The sequence below is a fragment of the Ranitomeya imitator genome, chromosome 1, assembly GCF_032444005.1.
Source record: "Ranitomeya imitator isolate aRanImi1 chromosome 1, aRanImi1.pri, whole genome shotgun sequence".
In the NCBI taxonomy this organism is placed as follows: Eukaryota; Metazoa; Chordata; class Amphibia; order Anura; family Dendrobatidae; genus Ranitomeya; species Ranitomeya imitator.
The window spans coordinates 894,381,471-894,407,860 of record NC_091282.1 but is presented as its reverse complement, the minus strand read 5'-3'; the positions used below and the strand labels follow the sequence as shown (position 1 = coordinate 894,407,860).

At 44.3% G+C, this 26,390-nt stretch overlaps 1 protein-coding gene across 1 annotated transcript in view; it reads right to left on the bottom strand.

Moving 5' to 3' along the window:
• The window catches only part of CCDC158 (coiled-coil domain containing 158), a 193,180-nt gene that overhangs the window by 117,777 nt on the left and 49,013 nt on the right, over positions 1 to 26,390 (bottom strand). Inside the window, exons 15-16 of the mRNA XM_069743236.1 lie at positions 21,089 to 21,201; positions 20,634 to 20,792 (exon numbers count right to left, since the gene is read on the bottom strand). Of these exons, the coding sequence (XP_069599337.1) occupies positions 20,634 to 20,792; positions 21,089 to 21,201 (272 nt within the window). The remainder of the gene's footprint in view (positions 1 to 20,633; positions 20,793 to 21,088; positions 21,202 to 26,390) is intronic.

The following is a 26,390-nucleotide window of genomic DNA, read 5'->3' as shown; positions in this document are numbered from 1 at the left end:
TATTTGTGAGAGAGATGGCACGCTCAGGACTGGCACACAAGCCCAGAGGCCAATATTAATCTCCCATTTTTTTTTTTTCCAGGGAAAATTTATAAACCCAATAAAAAAAAAAATAATAAATAGGCTTTCTATGGCCCACTATCTGAGAGAGAGAGATGGCACGCTTAGGACTGGCACACAAGCCCAAAGGCCAATATTAATCTCCCACTGATTGATTGATTGATTGATTGATTTTTTCAGGTAGAATTATGAACCCAAATCAACCAAAAAAATAAATAGGCTTTCTATGGCCCACTATTTGTGAGAGAGATGGCACGCTCAGGACTGGCACACAAGCCCAGAGGCCAATATTAATCTCCCACTTTTTTTTTTTTCCAGGGAAAATTTATAAACCCAATAAAATAATAAAAAAATAGGCTTTCTATGGCCCACTATCTGAGAGAGAGAGAGATGGCACGCTTAGGACTGGCACACAAGCCCAAAGGCCAATATTAATCTCCCACTGATTGATTTAATGATTTTTTCAGGTAGAATTTAGAACCCAAATCAAGCAAAAAAATTAATAGGCTTTCTATGGCCCACTGAGTGAGAGATGGCACACACAGGAGTAAGGAGTGGCACACAAGCCCTGAGGCCAATATTTTTCTCCCACTGATTGATTGATTGATTTTTTCAGGTAGAATTATGAACCCAAATCAACCAAAAAAATAAATAGGCTTTCTATGGCCCACTATTTGTGAGAGAGATGGCACGCTCAGGACTGGCACACAAGCCCAGAGGCCAATATTAATCTCCCATTTTTTTTTTTTCCAGGGAAAATTTATAAACCCAATAAAAAAAATAATAATAAATAGGCTTTCTATGGCCCACTATCTGAGAGAGAGAGATGGCACGCTTAGGACTGGCACACAAGCCCAAAGGCCAATATTAATCTCCCACTGATTGATTGATTGATTTTTTCAGGTAGAATTATGAACCCAAATCAACCAAAAAAATAAATAGGCTTTCTATGGCCCACTATTTGTGAGAGAGATGGCACGCTCAGGACTGGCACACAAGCCCAGAGGCCAATATTAATCTCCCACTTTTTTTTTTTTTCCAGGGAAAATTTATAAACCCAATAAAATAATAAAAAATAGGCTTTCTATGGCCCACTATCTGAGAGAGAGAGAGATGGCACGCTTAGGACTGGCACACAAGCCCAAAGGCCAATATTAATCTCCCACTGATTGATTTATTGATTTTTTCAGGTAGAATTTAGAACCCAAATCAAGCAAAAAAATTAATATGCTTTCTATGGCCCACTGAGTGAGAGATGGCACACACAGGAGTAAGGAGTGGCACACAAGCCCTGAGGCCAATATTTTTCTCCCACTGATTGATGTTGTGATTTTTTCTAGTAGATTTTGGAACCCAAATCAAGCAAAAAAATAAATAGGCTTTCTATGGCCCACTGAGTGAGAGATGACACAGACAGAGATGGCACTCTAGCAGAAATGTCAATCTTAATCTCCCACAAAAAAAAAAAAAAAAAGAAAAAAGGAACTGTCCTTCAATTACTATCTCCCTGCAGTAATCTCAGCCAGGTATGGCAGGCAGCAATAAGGAGTGGACTGATGCACAAATTAAATAAAAAGTGTGGACAAACAAACAAGATAGCTGTGCAGAAAGGAAGGAACAAGAGGATTTGTGCTTTGAAAAAAGCAGTTGGTTTGCACAGCGGCGTACACACAGCAATGCAGCTATCAGGGAGCCTTCTAGGGCAGCCCAATGAGCTACAGCGCTGATGAAAAAAAAAAAAAAAGGAGCTTCCACTGTCCCTGCACACCGAAGGTGGTGTTGGGCAGTGGAAATCGCTACAGCACAAGCGGTTTGGTGGTTAATGGACCCTGCCTAACGCTATCCCTGCTTCTGACGAAGTGGCAGCAACCTCTCCCTAAGCTCAGATCAGCAGCAGTAACATGGCGGTCGGCGGGAACTCCCCTTTATAGCCCCTGTGACGCCGCAGACAGCAAGCCAATCACTGCAATGCCCTTCTCTAAGATGGTGGGGACCAGGACCTATGTCATCACGCTGCCCACACTCTGCGTTTACCTTCATTGGCTGAGAAATGGCGCTTTTCGCGTCATTGAAACGCGACTTTGGCGCGAAAGTCGCGTACCGCATGGCCGACCCCGCACAGGGGTCGGATCGGGTTTCATGAAACTCGACTTCGCCAAAAGTCGGCGACTTTTGAAAATGTTCGACCCGTTTCGCTCAACCCTACTTGTGATAAGTCATCTATATCAAATCGTGGGGGGTTCGACATCTGGCACCCCCACTAGTCAGCTGTTACCAGGTCTAAACAGTGTACCGAGCAGAACATCACACTGTTTAGTGGCCGCTCTCGGATGCTCTAGATCAGCTCATGACATTACAACCGTAAAGAAAGAGTATCTCCTTTCCATGCTACCAACTGGCCTTATCATTAGACTTTAGTATTAATATTATAACTAAAATTGATGTATATAACATTCATGTGATTATTTGGTTCCAGTTATTAAAGGGAACCTGTCACCCCGTTTTTTGAGATTGAGCTATAAATACTGTTAAATAGGGCCTGCGCTGTGTGTTCCTATAGTGTATGTAGTGTACCCCGATTCCCCACCTATGCTGAGATATAACTTACCAAAGTCGCCGTTTTCGCCTGTCAATCAGGCTGGTCAGGTCGGGAGAGCGGGGTGACATCGCTGGTTCTTCCTCAGCTTTACGTTGGTGGCGTAGTGGCGTAGTGGTGAACAAGCAGCGCGCGATCTGCGCTGTAATCCCTTGCATCGGTGGGGGCGGCCATCTTCCTGGGGCCGCGCGTGCGCAGATCGAGTGCTCTGCTGCACGGGGCTTCAGGAAAATGGCCACGGGATGCCGCGCGTGCGCATTAGAGATCGCGGCGGCCATTTTCCCAAAGCCGAGTTTGCATCTGACGTCTTCTTAAGACGTGACGCCTTAAGAAGAGCACGGATCCCCGAAATTTGTATCACGGCGACAGAAGCGCTAGGAAACCCCAATGCGCAGCATGTCGTTAATTTGACTCACCATGATCTACATGATGCACATTTATCATTACTCGCTAAGGGACTTAACTTTTGTATTCCTAATGACTTTGACCTTATTGAATTTCAAATTGATCTATTTAAATCTATACGCAAAATACATCTGTTCAAACATTTTTTGAATAGTCCGCCTATAACAAATACCTTACAAGGAGAACAACCATGTACCATCGGCCCTATAGGCTTTATGGCAGGAGCGGGTTTGCAGACCTTAGCAGACACCTATGATGAGGCGGGGTTGTTACTTAGTATAGGGGGAGAAACATCACAGACTCCTATTTCAAACGTAGAACCTATTACACCGTTTACAGGGGGAGTGGCGTCTCGATTTATGCCTCCGACAGTCCATGGTAATTCTATCGATCTATTTGGTGCTCAAGTTCTCAGGGACGTACAGGCTCTTGTTTACCCCAAAGCATCACCTAACCTCACGCATGAAGAATTGGGGGCCCTGAATGACATTAGGGGGTGGCACGATACGATAGTCCGACCCGCTGATAAGGGGGGAAAAACTGTACTTATCCCAAGAGACATGTACATCGCGGAAGGTCTCAGACAGCTACAAGATGCTGGCACCTATCAAAGACTAAATGGTGACCCCACTAATAAATATAAAGGAGAGTTAAGATCACTGTTGAGACAGGCAGTAGAAACGGGGGTTTTATCCTACACAAAAGCAGGCAAATTGCTGCCGGAGTTCCCTATCAGGCCCCACTGGTACCATGTCCCTAAAATTCACAAGGCGATTGACAATCCCCCAGGCCGACCCATAGTGTCGGGGGTAGGCTCTCTCACTGAACCACTCTCGAAATATATAGACTGGTTGTTGCGTCCGCTACTCAAGCACATTCCTGCATATATCAAGGACACTGGGGCTTTTCTAACAGAGATCCAGCATTTTTCATGGCAACCGTCCTATAAACTGGCATCTATTGATGTTATTAATTTATATACGCGGATCCCACAGGATCAAGGTGTAGAGTCAATACGTCAGATCTTGCAGACTACACAAAAAGAGAGTAACGTGATTGAGTTCATCTGTCATAGTCTTAAATTTATTCTCACGCATAACGCCTTCACTTTTCTGGACCTCTGGTACCTACAGGTCGTTGGCACTGCTATGGGGACTCCGGTAGCATGTACATTTGCAAATCTTTATTTGGGACATTTTGAGGAGCGGTATTTGTACTCCACTGGGAATATTTTTCTCAAACACATTCGGATGTTTTTACGATATGTCGATGACATGTTTTTGATTTGGGACGGGTAAGCTGAGGAGTTTGACGATTTTGTCACCTGGCTCAATAATAACGATATGGGTATGGGTTTTACTTCAGTTCTTGGAGGAACCCATTTAGACTTCTTAGATGTGGCTGTTGATATAGAGGATGGTAGGATTAAGACTTCCTTATATCGTAAGGCAGTGGCCACTAATGCCCTTATGCACTTCGATAGCTATCATCCTAACCACACGAAACGTGCACTACCTTATGGCCAATTACTTAGAACCAAACGTGCCAATAACGTTGAAGGGGTCTATCACACACAGTCCTTAGAATTGGGGAAGAGATTGACTCAGAGGGGTTACCCTGACCATATCTGGCAAGATGCACAGAAGAGAATGAGGAATCAGACTAGTCAGCTCAGAAATGTAAGTAAACCAACAGGCAAAAAGTTCACGTTTTGTTTTAAATATGGCCCTATGGACCAACAAATCAGGGCAGCCATCAGGAATAACTGGCACCTGTTGGAAGGGGAGAGTACTTTGGCTGAAGTGGTAGCTAGGGGGCCCCTAATTTCTAACAGAAGGAGTACCCGAATTAGGGACGTTTTAGTTCAGAATCGTATCACGGACAATAGGGCTAGGAATTGGTTAGAGCAGGCCACACCCCTGGGTAACTATCGATGTGGACATTGTTCACATTGTAGACAACATGTCACCAATAGAATTATCAAGGTTGGACCAGTGGAGCATAAGGTTATGCAGCTCATTACATGCCAAACTAAAAACGTTGTATACGTGATTTGGTGTCCATGCGGTAGATTTTATATAGGCAAAACTATCAGGGGTCTGCACATACGTTTCAGAGAACATTGTAGGTCTATTACTACAGGTAAAGGAGTACCTAGGCTTATCAGCCATATACACGAACTGCACGGTGGTAATGCAGCAGTTATGACTTTTGCCAGTATAGAACAGGTTAAAATGCCTGCAAGAGGGGGTGACCACCATAATCTCCTATTGAGACGCGAATCCGAATGGATTTTGCGGACAGGTGCTACGGGTCCCGCAGGACTCAATGAAAAAATAGATATGGCAATCTTCTTATGAGTCATACAGAGCCCGTGAGTATGTCGGTCCCTTCTAAGTATGGGTTTAATATACCGTAGGTGTGGGCCCCTATGCATTGTAGCCTCCCCGATATTTGGTTAGATATTGGGCCGGTCAGGTCCCATTCGGACCATGGGGGGGATAGAAGATAGGGACCATGGTGTATATTATTATGGATATATCATTATGGATAAATTCTCTTTTGGTTTTGTTGGATAAGCTTGTATCCCACCATTTTGTCGATAAGATCGGCTAATAAACCGCAGAGCAAGTAAATATGGTGTACGTTACGCTGGTTTGGCGGCGGAATTATCACTTTTTCAGAAGCGGTAGATAGGTAGGGTTATTACGACTTTTAGGTATAGACTGTCCGCTGGTTATGTGTTAATCTTTATTGTAAGTCAGCATATTCAGATGGAGGTGACATGTGTTTTTTTTTTTTTTTCTCTGGTTTTTTTTCTCTGTTCATTATCTTGTATCCGTATAAGCCTTTTGCTACATGTGTATGTTTTTTAACGTCGCTGTTTTTACAGCTAATTTTATTGTGTTTTTATGTTTGTATGATCAGTGGGCGGAGGGAGGCCGGAGGGAGGTGCGGGGATCCGTGCTCTTCTTAAGGCGTCACGTCCGTCCACTGATTGAACCCGTGGAAGCACCGGCCAGGTGCGAAACGGCCGTCGTTCAGCCCTCACATTCCTTTGGAATACACCCCCGTGCCATGACATTGTTGCACTAATAAAGTTACCTGCACAGAAGATTGGTGAGTGCTGCCGTATTTTCTTCATATTTCATATGCACACGCTTATGCTTTTGCGGCTTTACCACCCGACATCTGCAGCAGACCAGCGTTAGGTCCAGGATTTGGACTGTTCATTGTGTTTCAGCTACGGTGGTGCGGATCCCTTTCTTTTTTCTTTTTTGTGGCTTGTGCCAAGTTTTTCTGAGGCAGCATTTTGAGTTTGTGGCCTCAGGCAGACGTTACATCATTAAAACACCCCATCCAGCAGTGCATAGGAGCTTCTCTGAATTTCAGAACTATAGCAACTCTCATTGACTAGCTTCTACTAGGTGTTGAAATCGTTGTGAAGAAATATTATTCCCTGCAGGCAGGATGACTTCTTACAGTTTCCACAAATTAAATGGATTCTCTCTAGTCCTCAGTAGGGTTGAGCGACCTTGACCTTTTTAGAGTCGAGCCGTGTTTCGCGAAACCCGACTATCTTAGAAGTCGAGTCGAGTGGAATCGGCCGATTATCGCGAAAAGTCGGGTATCGCCCAAAACACGAAACCCAATGCAAGTCAATGGGGGAGCATAGTTGGCAGTGAGTGGAGGCCAGGAAAACACCTACACTGCCCATTTTAATGGCAAAAACATCCATTCTTGTTAAAGAAGCTTATCAATCGTAATTTACCTTATAATAATTGGAAGGCATTTGAAATTGGGGGTCATTTGGCTAAAGTTGTGGGGGGTAGGGCTGGTTCAAGTAATTAGTGGGCCCAGTAAATCTGGACCACGTCACGGCAGTGGAGCAGGGAGAGGTAAGTATTTCAACTTTGCAAGTGCTGTGATCCTGAGCAAGCAGGGGGGGCCCACTCGTTGGCATTGGCACTGGCACAGGGCCCCTCAAAGTACAGCGGTGTGTTTGCACGGCGGGGGCGCCTCCCACCGGCAGCAACACTTTTGCGTACTATGAGAGGCCCTGTGCCAGTGACGTCGCCAACTAGTATTCCTCCCCCCACCTGATGAAGGAACCTGCACTTTCATCTGCACCTTCCTCTTTGTCCCCGTGTAAGGTGGTATGGTATGCGGGAAGAGGAACCTGACTTTCAGCAGGGTCACAATCTTGCTGTGTAGCGTGCACGGGGAATTTTGCGTTATGGGTCAATGTACCAGCAGACTCATCTATCACTGGCTGGGCAATGGGCAGGATGAGGAGGAAACACAGATATAGGCCCAAAGAATAAAGTGGGCTAAATGCAGTTCAAAATTGGTAACACAGGACTAACCAGGGGGCATTGCAGTGGAGGACAACTGGAATGAGAGGCTGACACAGAGAGTAGGCCCAAATCAGTAAGTAGTCGACATGCAGTTCAAAATTGGCAACCGTAGTAAACAGGCGGCCCAGCTTTGTTCAGTTGAGGAGAACAGCAAGGAGTGGCAGACACCGATAGTAGGCCCCAACCCAACTAGTAGGCCAAATGCAGTCTAACATTAACAACTACTTAACGAGAGCCTGAAAATGGAATTTCAGGACAGGAAACCAGGAGAACAGCAAGGAGTGGCAGACACCGATAGTAGGCCCCAAACCAACTAGTACGCCAAATGCAGTTGTTCCATTTAACCACAATTTAATGAGAGCCTGAAGATAGAAGTTCAGGAAAGGCAACCTGGAGAACACCTTGGAGTGTAACACACCATCTCTCTACACCCCATACCCAATTTGTAGGCCTAATGCAGCGTAGTTTCCAACAACTACTAAACGAGAGCCGGAAGATCGAAGCTCAGGAAAGGCAACCTGGAGAACACCTTGGAGTGGAACACACCATCTCTCTACACCCCATACCCAATTTGTAGGCCTAATGCAGTGTAGTTTCCAAGAACTACTAAACGAGAGCCGGAAGATCGAAGCTCAGGAAAGGCAACCTGGAGAACACCTTGGAGTGGAACACACCATCTCTCTACACCCCATACCCAATTTGTAGGCCTAATGCAGTGTAGTTTCCAACAACTACTAAACGAGAGCATGAAGATCGAAGCATTGGCGAGGAAACCTGGGGAACACCTTGGAGTGGAACACACCATCTCTCTACACCCCATACCCAATTTGTAGGCCTAATGCAGCGTAGTTTCCAACAACTACTAAACGAGAGCCGGAAGATCGAAGCTCAGGAAAGGCAACCTGGAGAACACCTTGGAGTGGAACACACCATCTCTCTACACCCCATACCCAATTTGTAGGCCTAATGCAGTGTAGTTTCCAACAACTACTAAACGAGAGCATGAAGATCGAAGCATTGGCGAGGAAACCTGGGGAACACCTTGGAGTGGAACACACTATCTCTCTACACCCCATACCCAATTTGTAGGCCTAATGCAGCGTAGTTTCCAACAACTACTAAACGAGAGCCGGAAGATCGAAGCTCAGGAAAGGCAACCTGGAGAACACCTTGGAGTGGAACACACCATCTCTCTACACCCCATAACCAATTTGTAGGCCTAATGCAGCGTAGTTTCCAACAACTACTAAACGAGAGCCGGAAGATCGAAGCTCAGGAAAGGCAACCTGGAGAACACCTTGGAGTGGAACACACCATCTCTCTACACCCCATACCCAATTTGTAGGCCTAATGCAGTGTAGTTTCCAAGAACTACTAAACGAGAGCCGGAAAATCGAAGCTCAGGAAAGGCAACCTGGAGAACACCTTGGAGTGGAACACACCATCTCTCTACACCCCATACCCAATTTGTAGGCCTAATGCAGTGTAGTTTCCAACAACTACTAAACGAGAGCATGAAGATCGAAGCATTGGCGAGGAAACCTGGGGAACACCTTGGAGTGGAACACACCATCTCTCTACACCCCATACCCAATTTGTAGGCCTAATGCAGCGTAGTTTCCAACAACTACTAAACGAGAGCTGGAAGATCGAAGCTCAGGAAAGGCAACCTGGAGAACACCTTGGAGTGGAACACACCATCTCTCTACACCCCATACCCAATTTGTAGGCCTAATGCAGTGTAGTTTCCAAGAACTACTAAACGAGAGCCGGAAGATCGAAGCTCAGGAAAGGCAACCTGGAGAACACCTTGGAGTGGAACACACCATCTCTCTACACCCCATACCCAATTTGTAGGCCTAATGCAGTGTAGTTTCCAACAACTACTAAACGAGAGCCGGAAGATCGAAGCTCAGGAAAGGCAACCTGGAGAACACCTTGGAGTGGAACACACCATCTCTCTACACCCCAAACCCAATTTGTAGGCCTAATGCAGCGTAGTTTCCAACAACTACTAAACGAGAGCCGGAAGATCGAAGCTCAGGAAAGGCAAACTGGAGAACACCTTGGAGTGGAACACACCATCTCTCTACACCCCATACCCAATTTGTAGGCCTAATGCAGTGTAGTTTCCAACAACTACTAAACGAGAGCATGAAGATCGAAGCATTGGCGAGGAAACCTGGGGAACACCTTGGAGTGGAACACACCATCTCTCTACACCCCATACCCAATTTGTAGGCCTAATGCAGCGTAGTTTCCAACAACTACTAAACGAGAGCCGGAAGATCGAAGCTCAGGAAAGGCAACCTGGAGAACACCTTGGAGTGGAACACACCATCTCTCTACACCCCATACCCAATTTGTAGGCCTAATGCAGTGTAGTTTCCAAGAACTACTAAACGAGAGCCGGAAGATCGAAGCTCAGGAAAGGCAACCTGGAGAACACCTTGGAGTGGAACACACCATCTCTCTACACCCCATACCCAATTTGTAGGCCTAATGCAGTGTAGTTTCCAACAACTACTAAACGAGAGCATTAAGATCGAAGCAATGGCGAGGAAACCTGGGGCACACCTTGGAGTGGAACACACCATCTCTCTACACCCCATACCCAATTTGTAGGCCTAATGCAGTGTAGTTTCCAACAATTACTAAACGAGAGCATTAAGATCGAAGCAATGGCGAGGAAACCTGGGGCACACCTTGGGGAGGCAGACACCATTAGTAGGCCCTACCAAAGTTGTACCCCCAATGCAGTTTTAAAATTCCTAGAGGCTGAAAACAAGACTATTGACGCTCAGCTTTTTTCAAAGGAACACAGCTGAATTGAGTGGCGCAGACAGACAAAGGTAGTAGGACTTAACCCAAAAATGTGGCTCACTGCAGCTTAAAAAAGTTACAGGGGTACACAAGCAGCAGTGCTCTGGGCAGTGGAGGACAATTTCAATAGTGGACCGCAGACAGACTTTGTACGCCTACTATTAAAAAAAAGATGCTCTATGCAATTAAAAATAGGTTCCAGGGGTCCACGGGCAGCAGTGGTGTGGTCAGTGGAGGCCTAGTGGAAGGAGTGACCGCAGACAGGCATCGAAGGCCTAAAATAATAACACATGGCTGTAGGCAATTTTAAATTGGTTCCAGGGGTACACGGGCAGCAGTGGTGTGGTCAGTGGAGGCCTAGTGGAAGGAGTGACCGCAGACAGGCTTCGAAGGCCTAACATAACAAAAATGTCAATACAATGGTATTGTCAGTGGCAGGCATTGAAGGATGTCAGCGCATAGACTAAACATTGGTGGAGCTGTGAGATAATTTTGCAAGTGGTAGAGCACTGTTTGAGCTTGGGGGGGGGGAACTGTCTTGTGGCCGGCGGTACAGGCCCAGGGCCCCTCATATTACAACGGTATGTCTGACGTTGGGTGCGCACCACCACCGCCAGAGACACTTTATTGTACTAGGAGGGACCCAGTGGCAGTGCCGTCGACCAAAAGCGGGCACACCCACCTCTTCAGACAAACAGCACTCTCACGGGTGCTGTCGCCAAGTGTCGATACCACGGCCCCGTGTGGGGAGTTTGGCCATTTAGTGAGGTGTAAACATGTCGTATGCTGGACAATCAGGTGCAGAAAATTACGAGATTGGAAAAGGCATTCAGAATAGTCCACAGGCAAGACCTTTTCATAGGAAAGCTAGGTGTCGGCCGGGCAAAGTGGGGCAAAAGATTTCGAAATCCAGTTGTGGTTCATTTTAATGAAGGTTAGATCATCTACATTTTGGGTAGCCAGACGAGTCCTTTTTTCTGTTAGTATTGAACCTGCAGCACTGAATACTCTTTCTGATAGGACACTAGCTGCCGTGCAAGCAAGCTCCTGCAATGCATATTCTGCCAATTCTGGCCAGGTGTCTAATTTTGATGCCCAGTAATCAAATGGGAATGACGGTTGAGGGAGAACATCGATAAGGGATGAAAAATAGTTTGTAACCATACTGGACAAATGTTGTCTCCTGTCACTTTGAATTGATGCTGCAGTTCCTGTCCTGTCTGCGGTCATAGCAAAATCACTCCACAACCTGGTCAGAAAACCCCTCTGGCCAACGCCACTTCTGATTTCTGCCCCTCTAACTCCTCTGGTCTGCTGGCCCCTGCAGCTCGTGTGAGAACGATCACGGGCGCTGTGTGCAGGGAATGCCAGAAGCAAACGGTCAACAAGAGTTGATTGTTTGGTTGCTAATATTAGTTCCAAGTTCTCATGTGGCATTATATTTTGCAATTTGCCTTTATAGCGAGGATCAAGGAGGCAGGCCAACCAGTAATCGTCATTGTTCATCATTTTAGTTATGCGTGTGTCCCTTTTGAGGATACGTAAGGCATAATCCGCCATGTGGGCCAAAGTTCCAGTTCTCAAATCTGCGGTTGTGCTTGGTTGAGGGGCAGTTTCAGGCAAATCCACGTCACTTGTGTCCCTACAAAAACCAGAACCCGGCCTTGCCGCGCCACCAATTTCCAGTGGCCCCGGAAAAGCTTCCTCATTAAAAATATAATCATCCCCATCATCCTCCTCGTCCTCCTCCTCCTCTTCGCCCGCTAACTCGTCCTGTACACTGCCCTGGCCAGACAATGGCTGACTGTCATCAAGGCTTTCCTCTTCCTCAGCTGCAGACGCCTGATCCTTTATGTGCGTCAAACTTTGCATCAGCAGACGCATTAGGGGGATGCTCATGCTTATTATGGCGTTGTCTGCACTAACCAGCCGTGTGCATTCCTCAAAACACTGAAGGACTTGACACATGTCTTGAATCTTCGACCACTGCACACCTGACAACTCCATGTCTGCCATCCTACTGCCTGCCCGTGTATGTGTATCCTCCCACAAAAACATAACAGCCCGCCTCTGTTCGCACAGTCTCTGAAGCATGTGCAGTGTTGAGTTCCACCTTGTTGCAACGTCTATGATTAGGCGATGCTGGGGAAGGTTCAAAGAACGCTGATAGGTCTGCATACGGCTGGAGTGTACGGGCGAACGGCGGATATGTGAGCAAAGTCCACGCACTTTGAGGAGCAGGTCGGATAACCCCGGATAACTTTTCAGGAAGCACTGCACCACCAGGTTTAAGGTGTGAGCCAGGCAAGGAATGTGTTTCAGTTGGGAAAGGGAGATGGCAGCCATGAAATTCTTTCCGTTATCACTCACTACCTTGCCGGCCTCAAGATCTACAGTGCCCAGCCACGACTGCGTTTCTTTCTGCAAGAACTCGGACAGAACTTCCGCGGTGTGTCTGTTGTCGCCCAAACACTTCATAGCCAATACAGCCTGCTGACGTTTGCCAGTAGCTGCCCCATAATGGGAGACCTGGTGTGCAACAGTGGCAGCTGCGGATGGAGTGGTTGTGCGACTGCGGTCTGTGGACGAGCTCTCGCTTCTGCAGGAGGACGAAGAGGAGGAGGAGGGGGTGCGAACGGCTACAGCCAACTGTTGCCTAGACCGTGGGCTAGGCAGAACTGTCCCAAACTTGCTGTCCCCTGTGGACCCTGCATCCACCACATTTAACCAGTGTGCCGTGATGGACACGTAACGTCCCTGGCCATGCCTACTGGTCCATGCATCTGTTGTCAGGTGCACCTTTGTGCTCACAGATTGCCTGAGTGCATGGACGATGCGCTCTTTAACATGCTGGTGGAGGGCTGGGATGGCTTTTCTGGAAAAAAAGTGTCGACTGGGTAGCTCGTAGCGTGGTACAGCGTAGTCCATCAGGGCTTTGAAAGCTTCGCTTTCAACTAACCGGTAGGGCATCATCTCTAACGAGATTAGTCTAGCTATGTGGGCGTTCAAACCCTGTGTACGCGGATGCGAGGCTAAGTACTTCCTTTTTCTAACCATAGTCTCATGTAGGGTGAGCTGGACTGGAGAGCTGGAGATCGTGGAACTAGCGGGGGTGCCGGTGGACATGGCAGACTGAGAGACGGTGGGAGATGGTATTGTTGCCGCCGGTGCCCTAGATGCAGTGTTTCCTACTACGAAACTGGTGATTCCCTGACCCTGACTGCTTTGGCCTGGCAAAGAAACCTGCACAGATACTGCAGGTGGTGCGGAAAATGGTGGCCCTACACTGCCGGAAGGGATGTTGCGTTGCTGACTAGCTTCATTGGCCGAGGGTGCTACAACCTTAAGGGACGTTTGGTAGTTAGTCCAGGCTTGCAAATGCATGGTGGTTAAATGTCTATGCATGCAACTTGTATTGAGAATTTTCAGATTCTGTCCTCTGCTTAAGGTAGTTGAACATTTTTGACAGATGACTTTGCGCTGATCAATTGGATGTTGTTTAAAAAAATGCCAGACTGCACTCTTTCTAGCATCGGATACCTTTTCAGGCATTGCAGACTGAGCTTTAACCGGATGGCCACGCTGTCCTCCAACAGGTTTTGGCTTTGCCACGCGTTTTGGGCAAGATACGGGCCCGGCAGATGGAACCTGTTGCGATGTTGATGCCTGCTGCGGCCCCTCCTCCTCCGCTTCAGAACTGCTGCCGCCTGCACCCTGTTCCCCCAATGGCTGCCAATCGGGGTCAAGAACTTGGTCATCTATTACCTCTTCTTGTAGCTCGTGTGCAACTTCGTCTGTGTCACCGTGTCGGTCGGTGGTATAGCGTTCGTGATGGGGCAACATAGTCTCATCAGGGTCTGATTCTTGATCATTACCCTGCGAGGGCAATGTTGTCGTCTGAGTCAAGGGACCAGCATAGTAGTCTGGCTGTGGCTGTGCATCAGTGCACTCCATGTCAGATTCAACTTGTAATGGGCATGGACTGTTAACTGCTTCACTTTCTAAGCTAGGGACGGTATGTGTAAAGAGCTCCATGGAGTAACCCGTTGTGTCGCCTGCTGCATTCTTCTCTGTTGTTGTTTTTGCTGAAGAGGACAAGGAAGCGACTTGTCCCTGACCGTGAACATCCACTAACGACGCGCTGCTTTGACATTTACCAGTTTCACGAGAGGAGGCAAAAGAGCTAGAGGCTGAGTCAGCAAGATAAGCCAAAACTTGCTCTTGCTGCTCCGGCTTTAAAAGCGGTTTTCCTACTCCCAGAAAAGGGAGCGTTCGAGGCCTTGTGTAGCCAGACGACGAACCTGGCTCCACAGCTCCAGACTTAGGTGCAATATTTTTTTTCCCACGACCAGCTGATGCTCCACCACTACCACTACCCTCATTACCAGCTGACAATGAACGCCCCCGGCCACGACCTCTTCCACCAGACTTCCTCATTGTTTTAAAAACGTAAACAAACTAACGGTATTTGTTGCTGTCACACAACTTACACGGTGAGCTATAACTTCAGTATGATTTAGCTACCCCTTTACAGGTGAGTGAGACCACAACGAAAATCAGGCACAATGTTACACACTCTGTTGTTGGTGGCAACAAATGAGAGAGATGCCACACACGCAGGACTGTCACTGAAGCACAAATGTAAATATTAATCTCCCACTGATTTGTTTTTTGTTTTTTTTTCAGGGAGACTTTAGGAAAAAAAAATAATAGAATAAAATGATTTTTTCAGGAAGAATTTAGAAACCAAATAAAATAAAATGATTTTTTCAGGGAGAATTTAGAAAACAAATAAAACAAAAAAAGGCTTTCTATGGCCCACTGAGTGAGAGATGATGCACACAGGAGTCAGGAGTGGCACACAAGCCCAGAGGCCAATATTTATCTCCCACTGATTGATGTAGTGATTTTTTCAGGTAGATTTTGGAACCCAAATCAAGCTAAAAAAATAATAGGCTTTCTATGGCCCACAATTGGAGAGAGAGAGAGAGAGATGGCACACCCAGGAGTCAAGACTGGCACACAAGCAGAAAGGGCAATATTAATCTCCCACTGATTTGTTTTTTGTTTTTTTTTCAGGGAGACTTTAGGAAAAAAAAATAATAGAATAAAATGATTTTTTCAGGAAGAATTTAGAAACCAAATAAAATAAAATGATTTTTTCAGGGAGAATTTAGAAAACAAATAAAACAAAAATAGGCTTTCTAGGGCCCACTGAGTGAGAGATGACGCACACAGGAGTCAGGAGTGGCACACAAGCCCAGAGGCCAATATTTATCTCCCACTGATTGATGTAGTGATTTTTTCAGGTAGATTTTGGAACCCAAATCAAGCTAAAAAAATAATAGGCTTTCTATGGCCCACAATTGGAGAGAGAGAGAGAGAGATGGCACACCCAGGAGTCAAGACTGGCACACAAGCAGAAAGGGCAATATTAATCTCCCACTGATTTGTTTTTTGTTTTTTTTTCAGGGAGACTTTAGGAAAAAAAAATAATAGAATAAAATGATTTTTTCAGGAAGAATTTAGAAACCAAATAAAATAAAATGATTTTTTCAGGGAGAATTTAGAAAACAAATAAAACAAAAATAGGCTTTCTAGGGCCCACTGAGTGAGAGATGACGCACACAGGAGTCAGGAGTGGCACACAAGCCCAGAGGCCAATATTTATCTCCCATTGATTGATGTAGTGATTTTTTCAGGTAGATTTTGGAACCCAAATCAAGCTAAAAAAATAATAGGCTTTCTATGGCCCACAATTGGAGAGAGAGAGAGAGATGGCACACCCAGGAGTCAAGACTGGCACACAAGCAGAAAGGGCAATATTAATCTCCCACTGATTTGTTTTTGTTTTTTTTTTCAGGGAGACTTTAGGAAAAAAAAATAATAGAATAAAATGATTTTTTCAGGAAGAATTTAGAAACCAAATAAAATAAAATGATTTTTTCAGGGAGAATTTAGAAAACAAATAAAAAAAAAGGCTTTCTATGGCCCACTGAGTGAGAGATGACGCACACAGGAGTCAGGAGTGGCACACAAGCCCAGAGGCCAATATTTATCTCCCACTGATTGATGTAGTGATTTTTTCAGGTAGATTTTGGAACCCAAATCAAGCTAAAAAAATAATAGGCTTTCTATGGCCCACAATTGGAGAGAGAGAGAAAGATGGCACACCCAGGAGTCAAGACTGGCACACAAGCAGAAAGGGCAATATTAATCTCCCACTGATTTGTTTTTTGTTTTTTTTCAGGGAGACTTTAGGAAAAAAAAATAATAGAATAAAATGATTTTTTCAGGAAGAATTTAGAAACCAAATAAAATAAAATGATTTTTTCAGGGAGAATTTAGAAAGCAATTAAAAAAAAAGGCTTTCTATGGCCCACTGAGTGAGAGATGACGCACACAGGAGTCAGGAGTGGCACACAAGCCCAGAGGCCAATATTTATCTCCCACTGATTGATTTATTGATTTTTTCAGGTAGAATTTAGAACCCAAATCAACCAAAAACATAAATAGGCGTTCTATGGCCCACTATTTGTGAGAGAGATGGCACGCTCAGGACTGGCACACAAGCCCAGAGGCCAATATTAATCTCCCACTTTTTATTTTTTTTTCAGGGAAAATTTATAAACCCAATAAAAAAATAAATAAATAGGCTTTCTATGGCCCACAATTGGAGAGAGAGAGAGAGAGATGGCACACCCAGGAGTCAAGACTGGCACACAAGCAGAAAGGGCAATATTAATCTCCCACTGATTTGTTTTTTGTTTTTTTTTCAGGGAGACTTTAGGAAAAAAAAATAATAGAATAAAATGATTTTTTCAGGAAGAATTTAGAAACCAAATAAAATAAAATGATTTTTTCAGGGAGAATTTAGAAAACAAATAAAACAAAAATAGGCTTTCTAGGGCCCACTGAGTGAGAGATGACGCACACAGGAGTCAGGAGTGGCACACAAGCCCAGAGGCCAATATTTATCTCCCATTGATTGATGTAGTGATTTTTTCAGGTAGATTTTGGAACCCAAATCAAGCTAAAAAAATAATAGGCTTTCTATGGCCCACAATTGGAGAGAGAGAGAGAGATGGCACACCCAGGAGTCAAGACTGGCACACAAGCAGAAAGGGCAATATTAATCTCCCACTGATTTGTTTTTGTTTTTTTTTTCAGGGAGACTTTAGGAAAAAAAAATAATAGAATAAAATGATTTTTTCAGGAAGAATTTAGAAACCAAATAAAATAAAATGATTTTTTCAGGGAGAATTTAGAAAACAAATTAAAAAAAAAGGCTTTCTATGGCCCACTGAGTGAGAGATGACGCACACAGGAGTCAGGAGTGGCACACAAGCCCAGAGGCCAATATTTATCTCCCACTGATTGATGTAGTGATTTTTTCAGGTAGATTTTGGAACCCAAATCAAGCTAAAAAAATAATAGGCTTTCTATGGCCCACAATTGGAGAGAGAGAGAGAGATGGCACACCCAGGAGTCAAGACTGGCACACAAGCAGAAAGGGCAATATTAATCTCCCACTGATTTGTTTTTTTTTTTTTTTCAGGGAGACTTTAGGAAAAAAAAATAATAGAATAAAATGATTTTTTCAGGAAGAATTTAGAAACCAAATAAAATAAAATGATTTTTTCAGGGAGAATTTAGAAAACAAATAAAAAAAAAGGCTTTCTATGGCCCACTGAGTGAGAGATGACGCACACAGGAGTCAGGAGTGGCACACAAGCCCAGAGGCCAATATTTATCTCCCACTGATTGATGTAGTGATTTTTTCAGGTAGATTTTGGAACCCAAATCAAGCTAAAAAAATAATAGGCTTTCTATGGCCCACAATTGGAGAGAGAGAGAGAGATGGCACACCCAGGAGTCAAGACTGGCACACAAGCAGAAAGGGCAATATTAATCTCCCACTGATTTGTTTTTTGTTTTTTTTCAGGGAGACTTTAGGAAAAAAAAATAATAGAATAAAATGATTTTTTCAGGAAGAATTTAGAAACCAAATAAAATAAAATGATTTTTTCAGGGAGAATTTAGAAAGCAATTAAAAAAAAAAGGCTTTCTATGGCCCACTGAGTGAGAGATGACGCACACAGGAGTCAGGAGTGGCACACAAGCCCAGAGGCCAATATTTATCTCCCACTGATTGATTTATTGATTTTTTCAGGTAGAATTTAGAACCCAAATCAACCAAAAACATAAATAGGCGTTCTATGGCCCACTATTTGTGAGAGAGATGGCACGCTCAGGACTGGCACACAAGCCCAGAGGCCAATATTAATCTCCCACTTTTTATTTTTTTTTCAGGGAAAATTTATAAACCCAATAAAAAAATAAATAAATAGGCTTTCTATGGCCCACTATCTGAGAGAGAGAGATGGCACGCTTAGGACTGGCACACAAGCCCAAAGGCCAATATTAATCTCCCTTTTTTTTTTCAGGGAGAATTTATAAAACCAAAAAAAAAAAAAATAAATAGGCTTTCTATGGCCCACTATTTGTGAGAGAGATGGCACGATCAGGACTGGCACACAAGCCCAGATGCCAATATTAATCTCCCACATTTTTTTTTTTGTTCCAGGGAAAATTTATAAACCCAATAAAAAAAATAATAAATAGGCTTTCTATGGCCCACTATCTGAGAGAGAGAGATGGCACGCTTAGGACTGGCACACAAGCCCAAAGGCCAATATTAATCTCCCTTTTTTTTTTCAGGGAGAATTTATAAAACCAAAAAAAAAATAAATAAATAGGCTTTCTATGGCCCACTATTTGTGAGAGAGATGGCACGCTCAGGACTGGCACACAAGCCCAGAGGCCAATATTAATCTCCCACTTTTTTTTTTTTTGTTCCAGGGAAAATTTATAAACCCAATAAAAAAATAATAAATAGGCTTTCTATGGCCCACTATCTGAGAGAGAGAGATGGCACGCTTAGGACTGGCACACAAGCCCAAAGGCCAATATTAATCTCCCACTGATTGATTTATTGATTTTTTCAGGTAGAATTTAGAACCCAAATAAAGCAAAAAAAAAAAAAAAAGGGCTTTCTATGGCCCACTGAGTGAGTGATGATGCACACAGGAGTCAGGAGTGGCACACAAGCCCTGAGGCCAATATTTTTCTCCCACTGATTGATGTAGTGATTTTTTCAGGTAGATTTTAGAACCCAAATCAAGCAAAAAAATAAATAGGCTTTCTATGGCCCACTGACTGAGAGATGGCACACACAGGAGTCAAGAGTGGCACACAAGCCCTGAGGCCAATATTTTTCTCCCACTGATTGATGTAGTGATTTTTTCAGGTAGATTTTATAACCCAAATCAAGCAAAAAAATAAATAGGCTTTCTATGGCCCACTGAGTGAGAGATGGCACACACAGGGATGGCACTCTAGCAGAAATGTCAATCTTAATCTCCCACAAAAAAACAAAAAAAAAAAAACAGGGAGTGTCCAACAATTACTATCTCCCTGCAGTAATCTCAGCCAGGTATGGCAGGCAGCAATAAGGAGTGGACTGATGCACAAATTAAGTAAAAAGTGTGGACAAACAAAAAAGATAGCTGTGCAGAAAGGAAGGAACAAGAGGATTTGTGCTTTGAAAAAAGCAGTTGGTTTGCACAGCGGCGTACACACAGCAATGCAGCTATCAGGGAGCCTTCTAGGGCAGCCCAATGAGCTACAGCGCTGAGGAAAAAAAAAAAATGTAGCTTCCACTGTCCCTGCACACCGAAGGTGGTGTTGGGCAGTGGAAATCGCTACAGCACAAGCGGTTTGGTGGTTAATGGACCCTGCCTAACGCTATCCCTGCTTCTGACGAAGCGGCAGCAACCTCTCCCTAAGCTCAGATCAGTAGCAGTAACATGGCGGTCGGCGGGAACGCCCCTTTATAGCCCCTGTGACGCCGCAGACAGCAAGCCAATCACTGCAATGCCCTTCTCTAAGATGGTGGGGACCAGGACCTATGTCATCACGCTGCCCACACTCTGCGTTTACCTTCATTGGCTGAGAAATGGCGCTTTTCGCGTCATTGAAACGCGACTTTGGCGCGAAAGTCGCGTACCGCATGGCCGACCCCGCACAGGGGTCGGATCGGGTTTCATGAAACCCGACTTTGCCAAAAGTCGGCGACTTTTGAAAATGAACGACCCGTTTCGCTCAACCCTAGTCCTCAGCATTGTGACCAATATGAAAGCATGGAAAACTAGCTGTCATGTCTCTGGAACCAGTGCATGCCTAGACAACCCCTGCGACATGGTGCACAGGGAGGAATGAACTTGTTTGGCCACTATATCTAGATAAGTCCCATGGTCCACACATCCATCAATAGTTATCGGAGGATGCAGGGAATCACCCGCTGATTAAACAAACTCAAACTAACTTACCTTTTCCAGGGCAGCGTCTGTTCTTGCTGCATTGACTTTAAGAGCATCATTCTCAATCTTGAGGCTCTCAACGGTTCCAGAGAGCTTGTGTCTCTCAGTTGCTTCATGAACACATTCCTGCATTAACTGTTTTTGTTCCACTTTTAAAACATTTTTGTCCTAAGACAAATGAAGTAACAGCAGACATTAGGAATCTATGCAAAAATAACATAATACAGCACATTTAAAGGGGCTGTCTAACCAAGGGGCAACCAAGACAACCCCTGTCCCTATGCCATATGTGCCGGAATAGACAGTTGCCCTACAAGAGCAACCACCACTCTGGTGGTCACGAATGTCCTAAACAGGACATATAAGGGGAAAAGATAAATAGACACTTGAACAGAGCCTAATAAAAATATAATAATTTAACTTTATAACTCATGTTTCATGTAATTCTGAAATAACAAAGTTACCTTTGTAGCATTAGACAAGGCTTCTTCTAAGAAATGTACTCTGCTTTGTAACCTATCAATTTCTTCCCTCTTGGCAGTGAATTTCTTCTGCATTCTAGTTGCAATTTTAACAGCTGAAAATACACATAACACAAACCCAGTTTATTCAAGGTGTAAATCCAATATTCCCCCTTGTAAAATAAAATCATTTTATTCTCACTTCCCATACCAGTGTTGCTCCAGGAATGTCAGCTCCGGGTTTCCCGAGGCTTCTATGACATTGTTATGCCACGTGAGACCTGCAGTCAATCGGCGCTCGCTAATTAGCTGCTGCTTACTTTGTTTGGACAAACTTTGGACGTCCATAGAAAGTGTGAGCCCATTTGCAGCTGCTGATTGGCTGCAGGGCTCATGTGGCATAACAATATATAACAATGTCCCTTGATAAATCTGCTGACGACATCACTGGACAAAACATCAGATCACACTCGGACCAATGTTATTCTATAGGGCAGTGCACATGTCCGATTTATACCTCAGACAGAGTCTGTACAAGGAAAAAACTACAGCACACTTGATTTATATCCGATATTCGAGACGTAGAAGCCATGCAGATCAATGAGTCCATGGAAAAAAATCAGATGACAACTGAGTGCAGTCCGATTTTCACAGACTAACAGAATGGAAAGGATGAAGATTTTATTTTTATTATCTTCTCCTCATCCGAGAAAATTAGATCACTGTATGATCACACTCTGGTCAAACTCTGGTCAAAGTCTGAACAGAGTGTGATTAGTATAAATCGACCCAATTCTCTAGGATGAGAGAAAATACTGTGGCAGGACCTTAGCCTAATTATCACAAAGAGCACCACACTTATACAATTCCATGGATTGCTTTTGGCATTGCAACACAGCCTTGTTGAAATGAAGTGGATAGTGCTGAATTGTAATACCACACATAACCTACAGGAGAAATGTGGCGCTGATTTGTAGAAAAAAACAGCCATATTTTTCTAACCCTGAACAACCCTTTTAATAAAAAAAAAATTAATAGTCAAACATAATGCTGAATATCAAATCTGCAAATTTGCTATGATTTTGAGTTTATGGACTCCAAGCAGACCTGTTATCTTAATATATAGTTACTTTGTAATGTCTTCATATCATGTTCCGTCCAGATGTGTCCGGATCCCAGAATTCCAAGCGGCGGAAGTTCACCGACCGCCATATTGGGAAACCCAAGTGATGGGTGTCTCAATATGGAAACTGCTGGTGGTACCAGCCTCTTGCCCGGTACCACCAGCGGAACACCGTCGCACCACACACACACTGTATACGCCGTACGCACCATACACACACTATATACGCCATACGCACCACACACACACACACACACACTGTATATGCCGTACGCACCACACACACACACTGTATACGCTGTATGCACCACACACACATACTGTATACGCTGAATGCAGAATCTTGCGCGGTACCACCAGCGGAACACCGTCGCGAACATGCCACCACCGGGTTCAGCCGAATGATTCACTGACCGCCACCATCTTTGTACAGGAGGAGCGCATGTGCAGTTTTAATGTGACTGCCGCTATCTGTCTGCACAAAGATGGTGGCGGTCTGATTTACTGCTCCTGTGCAAATTCCACGCAGGCGCAGTGAATCATTCGGCTGATCCGGGCGGCAGATGCGCGATGTGTCTACAGGCAGAGGAAGCCGGTCACATTAATGGGTTTTCCCATGAACGAAAGTTCATTTTAAAAATTGTCTGTGTCTGACCATGTACAGAGCATACCACATCTCCTGGGCAGGGGAGGAAGCAAAAGACAATACTGACATTACAGCAGGGGATCACAGAGGATTCATTTTGGCAGGTAAAATATTTAACTGACTGTTTTTAAACACAGCACATGAGGGGAGAGATTCTCAATGCTGCAAAGCTTGCCCCCATCATGCCATTACCGCCCTTCCAATGCGATAGCATCGGGGCCTCCATTCAGTATATGTTATATTTTCATGGGAATCAAATAAACACAATAATGACACCCAGATACAATATATAAAGGAGTGCTCAGTACTATTCCCCTAGTAAGTGGGTCCAATCCTATTAATAAACCCAGGGTCACCACATGTGTCAGAGATATAGTGAAACCACTAAAAGAGAACAAAAAAGCATGCACTAAGCATAAACCGGATCCATGAAAAAGTGACAGGGAATAATTTAATAATTATATCAATTTTATTTAATGGCAATAGAGAAAAACCAATAAAATATTACAATAAAATCATGTAAGTATATGTATATACAATATGTGCACAGATCAAGATGCAATATCCATGGGGCAGGTCAATTTTCTATTATGTACTATATACCCCGAGTAGGAAATTTTGTATCACAGGAAAGGAAAATGTATTGCATATGCTATACAGAGATAAGAAAAAATATGTAAAATACACCTGTGTATGAAAAGAAAAAAATAATAATAATCAGTCATATAATATCCCAAAAATTCATATTGGAAAAAGGGGCAAAAAGTGCTATGTGCAAAGTTATTCAAATGCTACCTGCTTAAAAAGTGCATGTAGTACAAAAAAGTGCATAAAAAAAAGTGCTGTATGCAGATGCGATCAAAATGCCACTTACTTATAAAAATGGGGGAAATATTCCAAGACCGCCAGACACTTGATAATGTGCACCCCGACGCGCGTTTCAGAAGCAATGAAAACGCCGATGTCAGTGACCGCAGTGTAAGCGGCGCTTGCGCCGCCCAGACAGCCCGGAAGTCCAGGACGTAGCACCACATGAGCGGACACACATGATGAAAACATGGTGTTGCCAAGGCCACCGAGACGCCGCGACCCAGACTCCAGAGTGGCGGACGCGCACACGCACCACTGCAGTAACAACATGGGTGACCAAAGGTGTGAATGAATAGTGCCGCTAATAAGAAATAAAGCGAAAGTGTATATGTACTAATATGTGGGCAGATGTGAGTGTAAGTAAATATTAGGGCAGATAATAAAAAAATAAAAATATTTTTTCTTATCATACACGGGTGTATTTTACATATTTTTTCTTATCTCTGTATAGCATATGCAATACATTTTCCTTTCCTGTGATAAAAAATTTCCTACTCGGGGTATATAGTACATATTAGAAAATTGACCTGCCTCATAGATATTGCATCTTGATTTGTGTACATATTGAAGATATATTCATATACTTACATGATTTTATTGTAATATTTTATTGGTTCTTCTCTATTGCCATTAAATAAAATTGATATAATTATTAAATTATTCCCTGTCACTTTTTCATGGATCCGGTTTATGCTTAGTGCATGCTTTTTTATTTTCATGGGAGAATATGAGCTTTAGTTTCACATAGAAGTCACACTTACACTGCTCAGTAAGACCTCATTCATACATCAGTGTTTAAACATGTATGTGAAAAAATAGTGCTGATGTCAGTCAGTGTTGTGCAACAGTACCGTACGTCATCAGTGTGTCCATTTTTACCATCAGTGTGTCATTCGTGTGTCAGTGTATCATTAGTGTGTCTGTTCTTACTATCAGTGTGTCTTAGCTTACTATCAGTGTGTCATCAGTATGTCATCAGTGTGTCTGTTCTTAAGGTACTGTCACACTAGACGATATCGCTAGCGATCCGTGACGTTGCAGCGTCCTCGCTAGCGATATCGTCCAGTGTGACAGGCAGCAGCGATCAGGCCCCTGCTGGGAGATCGCTGGTCGGGGAAGAAAGTCCAGAACTTTATTTCGTCGCTGGACTCCCCGCAGACATCGCTGAATCGGCGTGTGTGACACCGATTCAGCGATGTCTTCACTGGTAACCAGGGTAAACATCGGGTAACTAAGCGCAGGGCCGCGCTTAGTAACCCGCTGTTTACCCTGGTTACCAGCGTAAAAAAACAAACAGTACATACTTACATTCAGCTGTCTGTCCCTTGCCGTCTGGTTCCTGCCTTGACTGCTGGCCGTAGTGAAAGCAGAGCACAGCCACAGCGGTGAGTCACCGCTGTGTGACTCACCGCTGTGCTGTGCTTTCACTTTCACTTTACGGCCAGCAGTCAGTGCAGGGACCAGACGGCAAGGGACAGACAGCTGAATGTAAGTATGTACTGTTTGTTTTTTTACGCTGGTAACCAGGGTAAACATCGGGTTACTAAGCGCGGCCCTGCGCTTAGTTACCTGATGTTTACCCTGGTTACCGGGGACCTCGGGATCGTTGGTCGCTGGAGAGCTGTCTGTGTGACAGCTCTCCAGCGACCAAACAGCGACGCTGCAGCGATCCGGATCGTTGTCGGTATCGCTGCAGCGTCGCTAAGTGTGACGGTACCTTTACTCTCAGTGTCATCAGTGTGTTAGTTTTATCATCAGTGTCATCAGTGTGTCTGTTCTTACTATCAGTGTCATCAGTGTGTCTGTTCTTACTATCAGTGTGTCATCCGTGTGTCTGTTCTTACTATCAGTGTGTCATCCGTGTGTCTGTTCTTACTATCAGTGTGTCATCAGTGTGTCTGTTCTTACTATCAGTGTGTCATCCGTGTGTCTGTTCTTACTATCAGTGTGTCATCAGTGTGTCTGTGATTACTATCGGTGTGTCATCTGTGTGTCTGTTCTTACTATCATTGTGTCATCAGTGTGTCTGTGCTTACTATCAGTGTCATCAGTGTGTCTGTTCTTACTATCAGTGTCATCAGTGTGTCTGTTCTTACTATCAGTGTGTCATCAGTGTGTCATCTGTGTGTCTGTTCTTACTATCAGTGTGTCATCAGTGTGTCTGTTCTTACTATCAGTGTGTCATTTGTGTGTCTGTTCTTACTATCAGTGTGCCATCTGTTATGATCTGGTGACCATCCGGTGTCATCAGTGTGTTAGTTTTATCATCAGTGTCATCAGTGTGTCTGTTCTTACTATCAGTGTCATCAGTGTGTCTGTTCTTACTATCAGTGTGTCATCCGTGTGTCTGTTCTTACTATCAGTGTGTCATCCGTGTGTCTGTTCTTACTATCAGTGTGTCATCAGTGTGTCTGTTCTTACTATCAGTGTGTCATCAGTGTGTCTGTTCTTACTATCAGTGTGTCATCCGTGTGTCTGTTCTTACTATCAGTGTGTCATCAGTGTGTCTGTGATTACTATCGGTGTGTCATCTGTGTGTCTGTTCTTACTATCAGTGTGTCATCAGTGTGTCTGTGCTTACTATCAGTGTCATCAGTGTGTCTGTTCTTACTATCAGTGTCATCAGTGTGTCTGTTCTTACTATCAGTGTGTCATCAGTGTGTCAT